We start from the raw sequence: 14483 nt of genomic DNA, 5'->3' as shown, positions 1-14483 counted from the left end.
CGGTTATAATGAGTTTGTTGATGAGACTGTTGCATTAATATATTTTAGAAAAAAAAATAACAAATAAAAGAGAAGAATAAATTCAACCTTATAAAAAAAAAATTGCCATTTTTTGTTTGAAATTGCTCGGGCCGTTACATCACATGTTATGATATCTCAAAAGCTTTTGTAGTCATGGCTCTTAACAATACACATGATTTTTTTGGTACTCGAATATAAGAGCTACTCATCATATGACTTCTTACGATCAATTTATCGGAAGTAAGTCAGAATATCAAGGGAGTGATAGCGTTATGGTAAGTAATGGTGTGAATCTTCCAATATCAAACATAGGTAATATTTCTTTACCTTCTTATGGTAATCAATTTGAGCTTTTTGATATTCTATATGTTTCATATATAAAGAAAAAATTGTTGTCACTTGCAAGATTTTATCATGATAATAATTATGTTTTTTAATTCAATGTTGACAATTTATGTGTTAAAGATCGAAGAAAAGGGACTTTTCTCCTAAGATGATCGAGTAGAGAAGGATTGTACCACTGACCGACTCAGAGTATGAAGGAGAATCATGTAGTTGTTGTAGGTAAAGCCATTTTTGTTTGTAACACTTATACATTTTTTAAAAATGTTTGGCATTGTCGATTGACTCATGTCAATTTTAAAATTTTAAATTAGCTTGAACATAATGGTTTGATTTCATATGATAAACATAAGTAGTCATGTGATTATTATTTATGCTCCAATTGTATTATAAATAAGATCCATAAACTTTCTTTTGAAAGAGAAAATTTTTCTACTAGCTCGCCATTAGTAGTGTATGCCGACCTGTGGGGGCCTACTTCCTCTCCCTCCATAGAAGAATATGTGTACTACTTGCTTCTGGTAGACAATTTCTCTTATTTTTCATGGAACTTTTTGTTGCTTAGAATACATGATGCAGTGTCATGTTTTGAAAATTTTAAAGTCATAATTGAGAATCAATTGAAAAAAAATTAAAAATTTTCATAATGATGGCGGTGGTGAATTTATAAGTGGTGCTTTCTATGAATTTTTAAAAATAAACATGTGTTAAAAAAGTAACTCACTTGTCCTCATACACCTCAACAAAATGGCATTGTTAAGCCTAAATATAGGCATATCCATGAGATTGTGATGAGTCTCTTGGTGCATTCATCTTTGGATAATAAGTTTTGGCTTGATGTTTTTTGTACTGTTATTTTTTTGATTAATAGACTCCTAAGTTCAAATTTGGGTGACATATCCTCATACAAGTGTGTTGAAATGTGTGCCTAGGTATGACCATCTAAAAAATTTTGGTTGCACGTGTTACCATATCTGAGACCTTATGTTAGATTCAAAAAAAAATTCAAGGTTCAAAGTCTGCGTGTTCATTGGGTATGGTACCAATTACAAGGGTTATATTTGTTATGACCCTACTACAAGAAAAACTTTTATTTCAAGACATTTTTAATGAGTAAAATTTTTTGTATGACAAAAGGGAGAGTACCTATCCTAGACAAAGAAATTGCCTATTGGGTTCAAACCTTAAATCAGTCTCAGTTACCCCTGGACGTCCTTGGTAAAACAAATCTTTGTGTTATTCTACCTGGACCGTGCTATAGTCCTCTTCGACAACTGGATATCTCCCATGAAAACCAAGAGAATGTGAACTCTAATTCAAATATGTCCACATCTTCTACACAGTCCCAAGATGTGCTTAGTCATGAATTAAATCATAACCCAAGTCACCAAGTTACTTAGAAAATCGTTGATACACAGAATCATGTTAGAACCCATCACATGGTAATCAGGTCCCAAGAAAGAACGTTAAAGCCACAGTTATTTTCAGCCATGAAATATCATATACATGTAGAACTCTTGTCTGAAGTATTACAAGAAGAAAATGAACCATACATGTTTGACCAGGACCCAAGGTGAAAACATGATATGGAAAGGAGCAATAGATGTCCTACACATAAACCAAACATGGACCCTTGTTCCACCTACAAGTGCTCATAACCTTTTTTTGCTATAAGTGGATATATAAGATAAAGTGTCATGCTGATGAATCTATTGTCAGACTAGTTGCCAGGGGTACAATTAACATGAATGTTTAGATTATTTTTAAACCTTTAGTACTATTATTAAACTAACTTCTATTAAGATTATTTTGTTTGTTGTTGTTAGTTGTGGTTGACAAATTCATCAGTTGGATGCTAATAATGTGTTTATTTACGACTCTCTGAAAGAGAAAGTCTACATGTAGCAATCTCTAAGATTTGAAGACAACTGCAAACACCATCATGTATACAAACTCAATCGAGCCTTGTATGAGTTGAAACAGGTTCTACACACATGGTTTGAAAGATTAAAAGTATACTTGAAAAAACTAAAGTTTGATGAATCCAGTGTTGACTCATCGTTGTTCATCTGTCATGACCATGATGTAAAACATGAAGCTCTCATCAAGAAGTCAAAAACGTCATCCAAGCATATAAAAAGGAAAGGGCATGAATCGGATCCTCTCACGATCCATTATTTTCCTTTCTTTCTTTCTTCTATTTTCCTCTTTTGTTTCCTCTCTATCTCTTGTAACAGGGCTCAAGAGGATTTTATTATGGTATCAGAGCTTAGGCAAGGATAAGACCCTGCAGAACAGATTAATACCACTGATAAACAATCAGGTTTGCCCATATTCCATCAATCTTTCTTTTCTCCCAAACATACTCTTCTTCTTTGCTCTAATATTCTCCTTAAACCTAAAAATCATTTTGTTATTCATTGTTGGGTTGATTTACTTTAATTTATTTCTCTTTCTTGCTTATTTTACCCTTCGAATTCTAGACTCTTTATTTGTTCAACTCCGTTCATATTCCCTTTTCTTTCTATTGCTTATATTATAGAAGCAAAAAAAAAAACCTAAAACAAAAGAGGCAAGAAGACAAAGTATCTTTCTACACAGGTTTGGGTTTTGATTCTGCTCCATCTGCAAAAAAAAAAAAAAAAGAAACTGCAATTGTCCTTTTCTTGGGTTCCTCTTCTTCTGTGTGCTTCTGCTTTTATTCTATTATCTGCCGTTCTTGCTTTTCAATCTAGTTCCCTTATTTGCCATGGCTTCTAGTCACATCAACTCTTCTTTTGTAAGTCAGTTGGTCACCAATAAATTGCATGAGACCAACTTTATTACCTGGAAAAAACAAATAATACCCTTCATTAGCCGTCGTGATTTGATGGGGCACCTTGATGAATCTGAAACTCCGCCTCCAAAATTTGTCTAAAATACAAGCAGTAGCTAAAGAGGGTTAAGTTGTCAAAATGTCTCAATCAAAGAATCTAGCATACACTTCTTGGTGAAAGAATGATCAAGTTATAGTGGCATATATTATAACAATCCTATCACATGAAGTTCTACTACATATCCCTACGTGGGTGTCTACACATGAATTCTGAAAGATTCTTCATAAATGGTTTTAGCAAATATCAACCCCCAAAATCTACCAACTCAGAACAGAATTTGGTTCATTGCAGAGAGGTGACTCTAGTGTTCTTGACTTCTTGAATAAAGTTAAATACATTGTGGATCAACTGGAAGCTATAGACAGTCCTATGGAGGATCTCAATATATGTACTCAAGCTCTAAAAGGTCTGGGTCCATAATATAATACCTTCATTGCTATGTATACGGGCCAGAAGCCCAAACCACCTTTTGATGAACTCAAGTCCTCAGTTCTTGAATATGAATCTATGCTCAACATATCTGGGAAACGAGACAATCAATCAACTTATCATGAGGTAATGGTGGCCTCTAGTGTTGGTCGTGGCTTCAACAATTTAGTTAGAGGAGTCCGAGGTAGAGGACATGGCGGTTATACAGGTCAAGGAAGAGGTATTCTTCCTAATCCAGCAAGCGGGCAGCATATTAATACTATGTGTCAGATGTGTGGCAAGAAGGGACATACGTGTATAGATTGCTACTGGTGGCATGTTTCGACATTCAAGCCGCCAACCATCCCAACGGTCCTTCCAGAGCAAATACTCCAGGGCAGCAACATGATATAGAGTCTCTTAGTAAATACTCCAGGGCAGTAATTCAGGACTCGTCACATATTGTCTTGACCCAGAGAGAGTATATTGCAAACTTGTTACTAAGAACAAACATGATAGACGGTAAAAGTCCAAACATCTAGCTGTCCAAATATATTAGAAAACTTTTGGAGAATCCTACTTAGTACATAAATATTGTAGGAGCCCTTCAATATACAACATTTACATGACTATATATTGGTTTTGTTGTTAACAAAGCTTGTCAATTCATGCACGACCCCACGCAGGGTCATTAGACTCATGTCAAGCGTATCCTGCGATATCTCAAAGAAACTATTAATTATGGGCTTCACATTAAACAGTCAGATAACCTCAGGCTTGCAGGGTTCTTTAATGCAGACTGAGCAGGTAGCCCAGACGATAAAAAAAATAGTTAGTGAATATCTAACTTATATGGAATCCAAATTGTTGTTATGGAGTTTCTCTAAACAACAAACTGTGACACGATCTAGTACATAAGCCAAATATAAAGCCATAGCTGGTGCAACCTCAAGCTGATGTGGCTTAAATAGCTTCTAAAAGATATGGGGTTCAAGTCAAATCAAGCTCCAATTTTTTTGGTGTGATAATTTGAAAGCTACTTATTTAAGTTTTAATCTAATGTTTTATGTCATAACGAAAAATATGGAAGTTGATTACCACTTTGTTAGAGAAAAGGTTGCTCAGGGTTATTTAGAAGTACAATAATTGGAAGATCAGATATCATATATCCTTACCAAAGCTTTGCTTGGACCGAAATTTCAATACTTTTGAGACAAGCTCAATCTTGGAGACATTGACTCGAGGGGATGTGTGAAGACATATCCACATGATGGAGAGGACTCCCATCAGCACGGCTCACACGTTGAGAAGAGTCATATTGGGCCTCACTTTGAGAAGAAATCATATTCTACAGAATCTAGAGATCAGGTTCTCCATGCAGAACAATGACTCCTTTCCCATAAAGAGTGAGAAGCCAAGAAGAAAAATGACATCATTCAAGAAGATGACTTCGAATGAATGTAAACAAAAGGAGTCACATTGTAATTGGGTCACCTCATATATGAAAGAACACAAAAAACCTGTAACACTTCTGGCGTTCTATAAAAAGAGAAGGGATCTCCTCGCTAGGCGGTGAAACCTAGAGAGAGAGAGAGAGACCTGTAGTGGGCCTATGCCATATTTGGATTGGATTGAACCACTCTAAAATCGTGTGTACGTGTTTATGCCTGTTTGCGTGAGATTGTGCGTTTCTAAATTCTAAAAAACTCTAAAGCTAGAACCCCTGCCCTTGGGACCTATGCTTGGTATCGTCTTATGCAGAGGGATGACACCATGAAAATCAAACCTTCACTGCTCGTCTAGTGGGGAAGGCCCCACCCCAAGTTGATGGGATGTCACCAAATTATAACCCACAGAGAATATCTCTTGCCATTTAATTTGCAAAAGATACCATGCGACATCAAACATTATTGTTGTCCCTACTACCATAAGGACGTTAGGAGGAACCAAACATTATTGTCATAAAATGCAAACAGTGCTAATATTTTATATATTATTATTATTTAAATCTTACTTTACTGGTATGTTTAGCGTGGTTTGTTTAGTAAGTATCAACTTTTGGATATCCCAATTATGACCCTTAAGGCAAACTTTTGAATGACTTCAAAAATCAATAATCTATAAGTTTTTATATCTTTAAGGAGTGGGGAGTAGGTGCCTACCAAAGTTAAGAGCCTATCTCGAGCTAACAGAGGTTTTTGGGCTGCAGATGCGTTCGGCATGATCAATTTGCTAGAAATTGATACTTGTTCATGTTTTTTTTATGAAAAAAAACGTGAATGCTTCGGTCTGAATATTTATGAAAACTGTAGACCGTCTTCAAACCTGACAAAAACCAACCCCTATAAAATCAAGCGGGTAGAACACATCTCTATGATCAGATTTGATAAAAATATAAAGGAAAAAAAAAACCTTTAAAAGACCGATAACTGGCGGTAGGCACCGATCCGAATAAGCAGCTACCTCTACTCACTTTTAAGAGTTAAATGACATATTTTTAATAAAAAAAACACAATCCAAAAGTCGATTTATATGAAATGAACATGTGGAACACATTTTTGGGGTTTGATTTACAAAACTTGCCTCAAAACACCAAAAATTATTACAGTTTGCACCTTATCCTGACATTCATAGGGTGTGGACAATGCTAGTTGTTGTTCAAAAGAGTGTCAGACGAGTAGGAATGGGTCCGGGGTTCGAATCCCGTAGAAGTCATCCCCTTTTACTTAAAAAAACAATAAAATTCTCCTACGCTCTCTCCCATTTGCTGCTCATTACGGTTGAAACTTTGGCTGATGTGTAACTACATGAGCATTCCCTTATTTATTAGGGACGTGTTATTTTACTGGTCCCTACTTAAAGCCACTGCCCTAATTAATTGGGGATGTCTTTTGTATATTTTTGCAGGCCCTCCTGCGTCAACATCCCTTGGCCCGCATTTCACTTAGAAAAAAAAGAAAAGAAAAAGCTGAAATAAATATTATTCTTCTTTTGCCAAAAATGACCTCCAAATTTATACCAGCTCTGAAAGTCTGAACTAAGCTAGGGAGTTGGTCCCTACCAATCAGGTAAGTCTCATGATGGTTGGACCCTAGACCCAGTTTGTGTACATTTATCCAGAGTGTGGATCAGGTCAGAGCTAGGTCACCCTGATGCCGTTCATCCATGCGATGGCATCCAAAACACCATGGTTGGACTCAACATCTCCTAGATAGTTATCACAGTTTTTTTTTTTCAGAACCATTGATGCCCTAGATGAACGGCATCTAGAGTTTGCAAAGTGAACGGCTGAAAACATAGTAAATAGGATATATATTTGCCAGTTGTACCCACTCAATCTCACCATAGATATGTTCAGTATGGTTGGTTAGTTAGAGATGATACATTGGAATATATTTGTTCGATGTACAAATATAATTTTTTGGGTCACGGAATTTTGGTATATTGTAGGATGTTGATTTTTGAAGCTCTTGAAAAACCAACTTATATAATGCAAAACATTATTTTAAACTTGTTTTCTACCAAGGAAATTATATAGATCCCATCTATAGAGTTTGATTTATAAAAAACTGGAAAAAATGTGTAAAAAAGTAGTGTTTTCCACTATATTGCATGTACAAATAATTGTATATAATTTACATTAAATATAGAATCCATGTTAGTATCATTATTCTAATAAGATAATCCATTTTAAAATCAAGTGATTTTGTAGGGGCTTCTCCTTTTTTTTTCAGGAAAATACATATAAATCTTTTGTGTGGTTTTTGGAGTGTTTGCCTCAACAAATTATGTGAAAAGGTTGGAAAAGTTTTCTCTTTGGTTTTTATTTATTTACTTTATTTTTTGTTTGTAGGGAAGTTTGGAAAATGCGCCCCACTAAGGGTACGTTCAGCCCCTCAACTCGGTATTTCAAATCCCAAGGCAAAATATCTCACGGGTTGCCGTGATTTTGAATCAGAATGATACTATGCAGAAAATTGATACGATACTAACCTGAATCGGCTATTTTTTAATAAATATAAAAAATGCTTAAAATTAAAAAAATTAGTATTATTTTAATGGTTCTAACAGTGACACAAAACATTTTTAATTATTTTTAGTCGATTCAGAATTATTCACTTGAGAATCGGTATGGGCCTCAATAACCTGAATCATTGGCCAAACAATTCAGGGCCGATACCGATACTGATAACATTGGTGAACACAACAAACTTATCCAGACCACTGGGAATGCTGGGAAATTGCACAACTTATCCTATTTTTCTGGATAATTGGATATGCACATCTTATCCAAAGAATTAGGAGAAGCTTGGAAATTGCATTATGATGTGCATGCAAATGCCCTCTAAGAGTAAGGAAGAGAACTGAAATTAAGAGCATTAGGTAGTCACTTTGGGGTTCTATCATTTTAAATGAAACCATGACCAAGTCTGCATAAAATCCATTGTAAATACTATCAAGCCAGAAAATGGCTATATTCTTATACATGTTTTTTTAATTAAAACCTGAATCAAAATAGTGAAATTATGACTTATATGCAGGTTTTTCTAAATTTTCAAAAAAACCAATGGCCTACATTATAACATTTTTTTATAATAAAATATAGTCATATTTTTACATAAAAAAACATAATCCAAGCTATGATCCTTTTCAGTGAAGCAGGCTGAACACATATATGGGATCAGATTGTCTCAATACAGCTTTCATGTAGATTTTCAATTAGCTAGGACAGTATATTTGACCTTAAAACATATTTACCTAAAGAAAAAAGAAAAAGAAAGAAAGAATGTAAACAGGTTGGATTGGGTTCAGATCTAGCATAACCTAATTTAGACTCCAAGCCGGATAAGAATAAACCAAAACCAAATCCAGATACGACTAGCTTAAAAACCAACACTTACATGTATTCAAATTTGGATTTTAGTTGGATTCATATTTTGTTCGGATTCGGATACAGAACTCGATATCAAGCCTAGGGCCAATTATTATTCAGATTCGACTCTCACTACTGAATCCAAAACGAATTCGGATTTGATCTGACATCCAACCCATAACCGAACCGGTTACATCCCCGAAAAGGTTAGAAACACCAGCCATCAATTGACAAAAAATATAATTGATAGGAACAAGATACCCTAGAAATTGACTCAATGAAAAGTCCTTTTTCGTCCTTGATCCTCAGGATTATGCCTGTTTCGGTAATTTCATCTATTTTTTTTTTATTTTCTTACGGAAAACGCTTCGGCCCGTGAGAAATGGAGGGAGGGAATCGTCTTCTCCGTCCTTCCTTTCGGGAGACTGTGTCACCGCACGAGTGGCGTGGCGATGGCACGTGAGAGGCGCCGTTTGCTCTCCGTGGAGGAAGGAGTTTATCTGCGTCGTCTCCCACCATTTCTAGGGTTTTCACTGATCCTTCGGGTTAGGGTTTTTCTTTCTTTTTTTGGTACTTCTTTTGCCGCTCGTTTTCTGCTTCGAATTTGGGGAAGAATTTAGGGTTTTTTCGGTTTGTGATGGTGTTGGGTTTGGAAATCTATGATTTGTTGAATCTGAGTTTGTAAAGTTTCGATCTTTCGTCTTCTTTTGGCTTCGATCGTCGGCGAGCGCCCCGTTTTCTGGTGGCAAGTTGGGAGTTTTGGGGTTGATTTGGTGTTTCTGGAGAGCTAGGTTTTGGTTTCTCGATTTTGATCTTTTTCCTATTTGGGGTTTTAGTGGATTTGGTGCGGAAAAGATGGGATTTTGTGTGAATGGTTTTGTTCGTGCGGATCTCCTCATGTTCTGGTTGAGGATTTGAGGATTGCGCTCTTCTGATGATTTTGTGCCAGCGAAACTAGGGTTTTGAGGGCGTTTTCGGACTACCATTTTCTGTTTTAGTTGTCTTCCCTACTATGGCTTTTTGAGTTTTTTTTCCTACTTTATGTGCATGAGGTTGCCTTCCATTCTGAAGTAGATTGCATTTGCTGGTTCATGTTTCAATTTTTTCTGGGCAATCCAATTTCTGCCCTTCCGATCAGTAGCGTTGCGAGATTGCGTCTTTGTAGAGGTTTCCTTGCGAACTTAAAGATTGGAACGGATCTCGCTCGTGCCTCTGTTGAATCTCGTCGTTGTTGTGGTGTTGGGGTATTAGGTTAAACGAGATAGATTTCCTCTGGTTTTTTATATTGGATTGGGTGGACTTAGAATCGTTAGAAGGAAAGAAGTCATCTAGTCATCCTTCTATCTGTCTTTCTTCTTGACAGCCATGGAAGGGAATTTATCAGGGGGGAACATGATTTCTGGTCCATCTTATGGTGTACTGGAGCTACAAGGATCATTGCATCCCCATGTTCATCATCAGCACTCACACCCACACCCACTACATCAAAACCATCAACAGCATCAGCGTTCTGCTGGTCACCAACCTCACCATCTTCAAGATATGTTCCCTTTGTCTGTTACGCCGCACCTCGAATGTGACCAACCATTGGTGGCCCCTGATTTTAGGAGCACCATTAATAGTGCAAAAGTGTGTGCTAGTGATGAAGATGAACCCAGTTTTAATGAGGATGGCATCGATGGCCACCCTGATGATGGCAAGGGAAAGAAGGGGTCGCCTTGGCAGAGAATGAAATGGACTGATGGTATGGTGAAGCTCCTGATTTCGATAGTGTCGTACATTGGAGAAGATGCTGCTTCCGAATGCAATAGCGGGAGGAAGAAGCTTGTGATTTTGCAGAAGAAGGGGAAGTGGAAATCTATCTCTAAAGTTATGGCAGCAAGAGGATGCTATGTTTCTCCGCAACAGTGTGAAGATAAATTCAATGATCTTAATAAGAGGTACAAGAGGCTTACAGATGTGCTCGGCAGGGGGACTTCATGTCGGGTTGTCGAGAACCCAGCGCTTTTGGATACCATGGATCTATCAGAGAAGGCAAAAGAAGATGCGAGAAAGATCTTGAGCTCTAAGCATCTGTTTTATGAAGAAATGTGCTCTTATCACAATGGCAATCGGCTGCACTTGCTAGATGACCCGTCGCTATTTCAGTGTTTGCAGTCTGTTCTCAGAGGAAGAGATCGAAGGGAGATGGGCAAGTCGGCAAGAGATGAAAACGAATGTGAGGATGACGAAGATGAGACTGATGAAGGTGAAGATGATGGGGAGGATGACTTTCATGGTGAAGATGGGGGGTTACTTCAAAAGAGGCCCAAGATTCAAGGAGGTATCGAAGACGCAAACTTGTGGGCAATGCCTAATGCTCATGAACTCTCCAAGCGGGTTGGTTGCGAAAACCTTGTTGGGGAGGTGAACGAGATGACGCAGGAACAAGCGGCTTGGATGCAGAAGGAATGGATAAAAAACCGTATGCTGCAGCTGGAAGAGCAGAAGCTGGGCATTCAAGCTCAAGCTCTGGAGCTGGAGGCGCAGCGCTTCAAGTGGCAGAGATCCAGTAAGAAAAAGGACAGGGAGTTGGATAAACTGAAGCTTCAGAATGAAAGGCTGAAACTTGAAAACGAGCGTTTCTCGTTGGAGTTGAGGAGGAAGGAATTAGAACTGGGGTTCAGTAGAGCAGATGCTTCAATGCCCCCCACTGCTCGTGCCTTAGGCCATTTGCAGCAAGGGAGAGAGCAGAATGAAATTGAAAGAACACAGTGCATCTGATGAATCAGGCCTCTGTAGGATCTTGAATTTTTTTTTGTATGCAGCAACTTTCACAAGAGGGAGGCTTCTCTTACTTGGAATTGGGGATCTCCATTGTTACTGCTTTGAGCCAGTTTTGATAGCGCGTCAGGGTAGCATGTAAACTGTCTTTTTCTGTGTGTAATGTAAATGAACGATACCATTAAGCAAGAAATGGCTGCGTCTCTCTCTCTCTCTCTCTCTCTCTGTTGATAGTATCGTTGAATTGGCCGATTCAGGCGGCCAAAATCGATTCGCAACAAGCTGATTCAAAATGTTGGTAATATATGACTACTGAAGCCACTTATCAGTTCAGCAGCACAAGTGCTTTCCTCATCCAACCAAAATCTGGTAGCTTTGATTCCTCCCAAATATTGTACGTGTTCTCATATTGTTAGAATCATAAGCCAGTGGAGTGTCGAATTTTTTTTAAACTAGTGATGTGAGAAAAACTTGCAATTTTATTTGAAACTGTGCCTCTGATTCTCAGAACCTTGAGTACATAAAGGAAGAAAGAAGGCTGGAGGATTGGTCGACATTCTCTCATCTTCTCACTTGCACTTCATGCATGAACCTTTGTAGGTTATTCTTTTATAGATTCGGAGACATTTCTCCCTTAAGTTTAGCATCCTGTGATAGAATAACTTCTATAATGGGTGCTACTTTGGCTAGATGGTTGCCACATGTCATGCAACCACTTACGCCACTTCTTGCCTCCCTACTTTACAGGAACCAGCAACCACTTACGCTACTTCTTGCCTCCCTACTTTACAGGAACCAACAACCACATGGGTGGCTACCATGATGAAAACTCATTTATATATATCATTTTCAGTTTTACCTAACTTGCAAGTCAGTTAAAATGTGATTTTTTCTTCAACTTGCACAAGTTGTGCAAGTAGGGTGAATATTAAAAAACTTGCATAGTGCAAGTCATGGTTAAAAGAGAGCTTTTTACCTCTTTACTACAACTTGGAATGATAGTCTATGTGGCCATAAACCGCATAGACCGGTTTCATCCACGAACAAGGGCCCGTTCGTGGATGAACAGTGGACCATTTTTCTAAACTATTTTTCAAAAGCATGCTTATCAAAATCCTGGTCCTTCGAAATCCTCTCCCAGCTGGCGCAATTGCTCGCCGAGTCTGAGAGAATCCAAGAGAGAAAGCAGCCTATAAAGAGGTGTGCTCGGCATACAGAAATAGAAAAAGAATATGAAACTCTCTTGAAGCAAACCCCCAAAAGGCATTCCACCTTTTTCTTTCATTGTCCTTTTTGTTATTCTTTCAGGCTGTTGTTGCGAGATTCCTCCTTCAACAGAGGTCCAACAGTGGTATCAGAGCGAGGCTAGGTCCCGAATCGTAGCCTGCGGTCTGAAGCAGTCAAACTCTCCTCTGATCCCTGCATATCAGCGTCTGCAAAAACCAGGTAAGATTTTTTCCTTTTGGGTTAAAAGGATTTTTTTAAAGGGGTTGTGTGTGCGAAATAGCACACCAAAGCTCATCTGAAACTGCTCAAATCTCTATCAGGACCTCGACATACAGAGGCCATTTTTTATAAATTATCCTGTATATATTTCAAGCATGTCAATTAGCTAATGTTAGACATAAAATAAACATATATATATATATACATACATATATATTCTGTCGGTAGAATACATTCAGGTCGACACTGTTTTCTAGCATCCACCTTGAAAACTCTGCCCTTTTTTTTATGTTCCTCTCTCTGAACGCCTGGTTGGTAGACAACCATCGGCGTATCCATAAAACCCCTAAGACCGGCTGGAAGATAACCACTGGCATACTGAACCTTAACCCACAACTGGGAAGCTCGTTAAAAGAAAAAATAAAATAACAACACAGAGAAACATAGGCAGACGTGAAACAAGGTTTTTACCGAAGTCATCTAAGGTTGGGGCTCAAAAAATAGAAGCTTGCAACCGGATCTACAAACCTAAAACCTCTGTTGAGATGGAGTGTTGCCGAAAAAATCTTCGGCAGACCTGTACCTCTGAGAAATTGAGAGAGGAAAGAGGAAAAACATCAAAACACTAAGAAAATAGAAGCCTGCAACCGGATCTACAAACCCAAGCCTTCAGCAAGCAGGAGGGTCGTTGGGATCGGTCGGAAAGACCACCGACAACCCTATCGCCCTGAAGTCGGTCAAGAGAGGAGAGAGAACCAGCGAAAAAAAAAACTGAAAAAAAAAATCTTGAAAAGGTTTTTTTTATACCCGGTTCTAAAAAATTTCAATTTCACCCTGAAATTTTCGAGTATTTTAAAAATCGGGTTAAAGTTTAAAACATTTTATCCCGCATTCTTTTCTTTTCAGAAATTGCAAAACGCGGTTTGCAATTTTTTTGAAATTTCAAAAACCATTTTAGTTTTTTAAGAATTTACTTCTAAGTACCTATTTTTTTCTGAAAATCTCAAAAAGAGGTTTATCGAAAATAAATAAATAAATATATATATATATATATATAACAAAAATTATACGTAAAGGGGCGGTTTTTTCTAAGAGAGTGTATTCTTCTAAGTTTTCTTTTAAGTCATGGATTAATTCATTAATTTTCTGTTTTTCTTTGTCTGAATTTGTTGAACTTGTCAAAATCAATAGTCTTAAGAAAATGGTCAGTCGAGTGTGTGCTTCTGAACTAGCCAAAACTGACAAATTGAGTGGATCAAACTTTTCCATCTGAAAAAGACGTATACCCTTAGCTCTTACCTTAGAAGGTCTAGAGTACGTCCTAAATGCCCCTGTACCTAAACCTGAAGAACCCCCAACTAAGGATGAAAAAGACAAATATGAAAAGTTTTTGAAAAATGACTTAATGACTAAGATAATCATGCTTACATACATGGATGACGACCTAATTAGGGTGTTTGAAGACTTCACCTCAGCAAAGGATATGATAAAAGCAATTGCTGCAAAATACGACACAACATCTGAGGTTCACATCCAGCTACTGTTAGAGCAATATAACTCATATAGAATGAAAGAAAATGAGAGTGTAATGGACCATGTAAATAGGATGTTAGTCATGGCAAAAGACCTAGCCATAGCCGGGAATGTTATCCCAGATCGTATGCAAGTATCCACTATCCTGAACAGCCTAACATCCTCCTGTAAGATGGTAACTACTGCCCTTAGGTTAAACTCCAAAAATCTTAACCTAACTG

At 37.6% G+C, this 14483-nt stretch overlaps 1 protein-coding gene across 1 annotated transcript; it reads left to right on the top strand.

Annotated features, from left to right (window-relative positions):
• Nucleotides 1–8903: 8903 nt before the first annotated feature.
• LOC149836192 (uncharacterized) lies at nucleotides 8904–11476 on the top strand. Its single transcript, XM_090010822.1, has one exon. The coding sequence runs from the start codon at nucleotides 9886–9888 to the stop codon at nucleotides 11281–11283; it is 1398 nt and encodes a 465-aa protein (XP_089866948.1). The 5' UTR covers nucleotides 8904–9885; the 3' UTR covers nucleotides 11284–11476.
• Nucleotides 11477–14483: the final 3007 nt, after the last annotated feature.

This window comes from Nuphar pumila, chromosome 6, assembly GCF_984573655.1.
Source record: "Nuphar pumila chromosome 6, dmNupPumi1.hap1.1, whole genome shotgun sequence".
NCBI lineage: Eukaryota > Viridiplantae > Streptophyta > Magnoliopsida > Nymphaeales > Nymphaeaceae > Nuphar > Nuphar pumila.
Note: the sequence above shows the minus strand (reverse complement) of the source record. Positions and strands in the feature narration are given on the sequence as shown.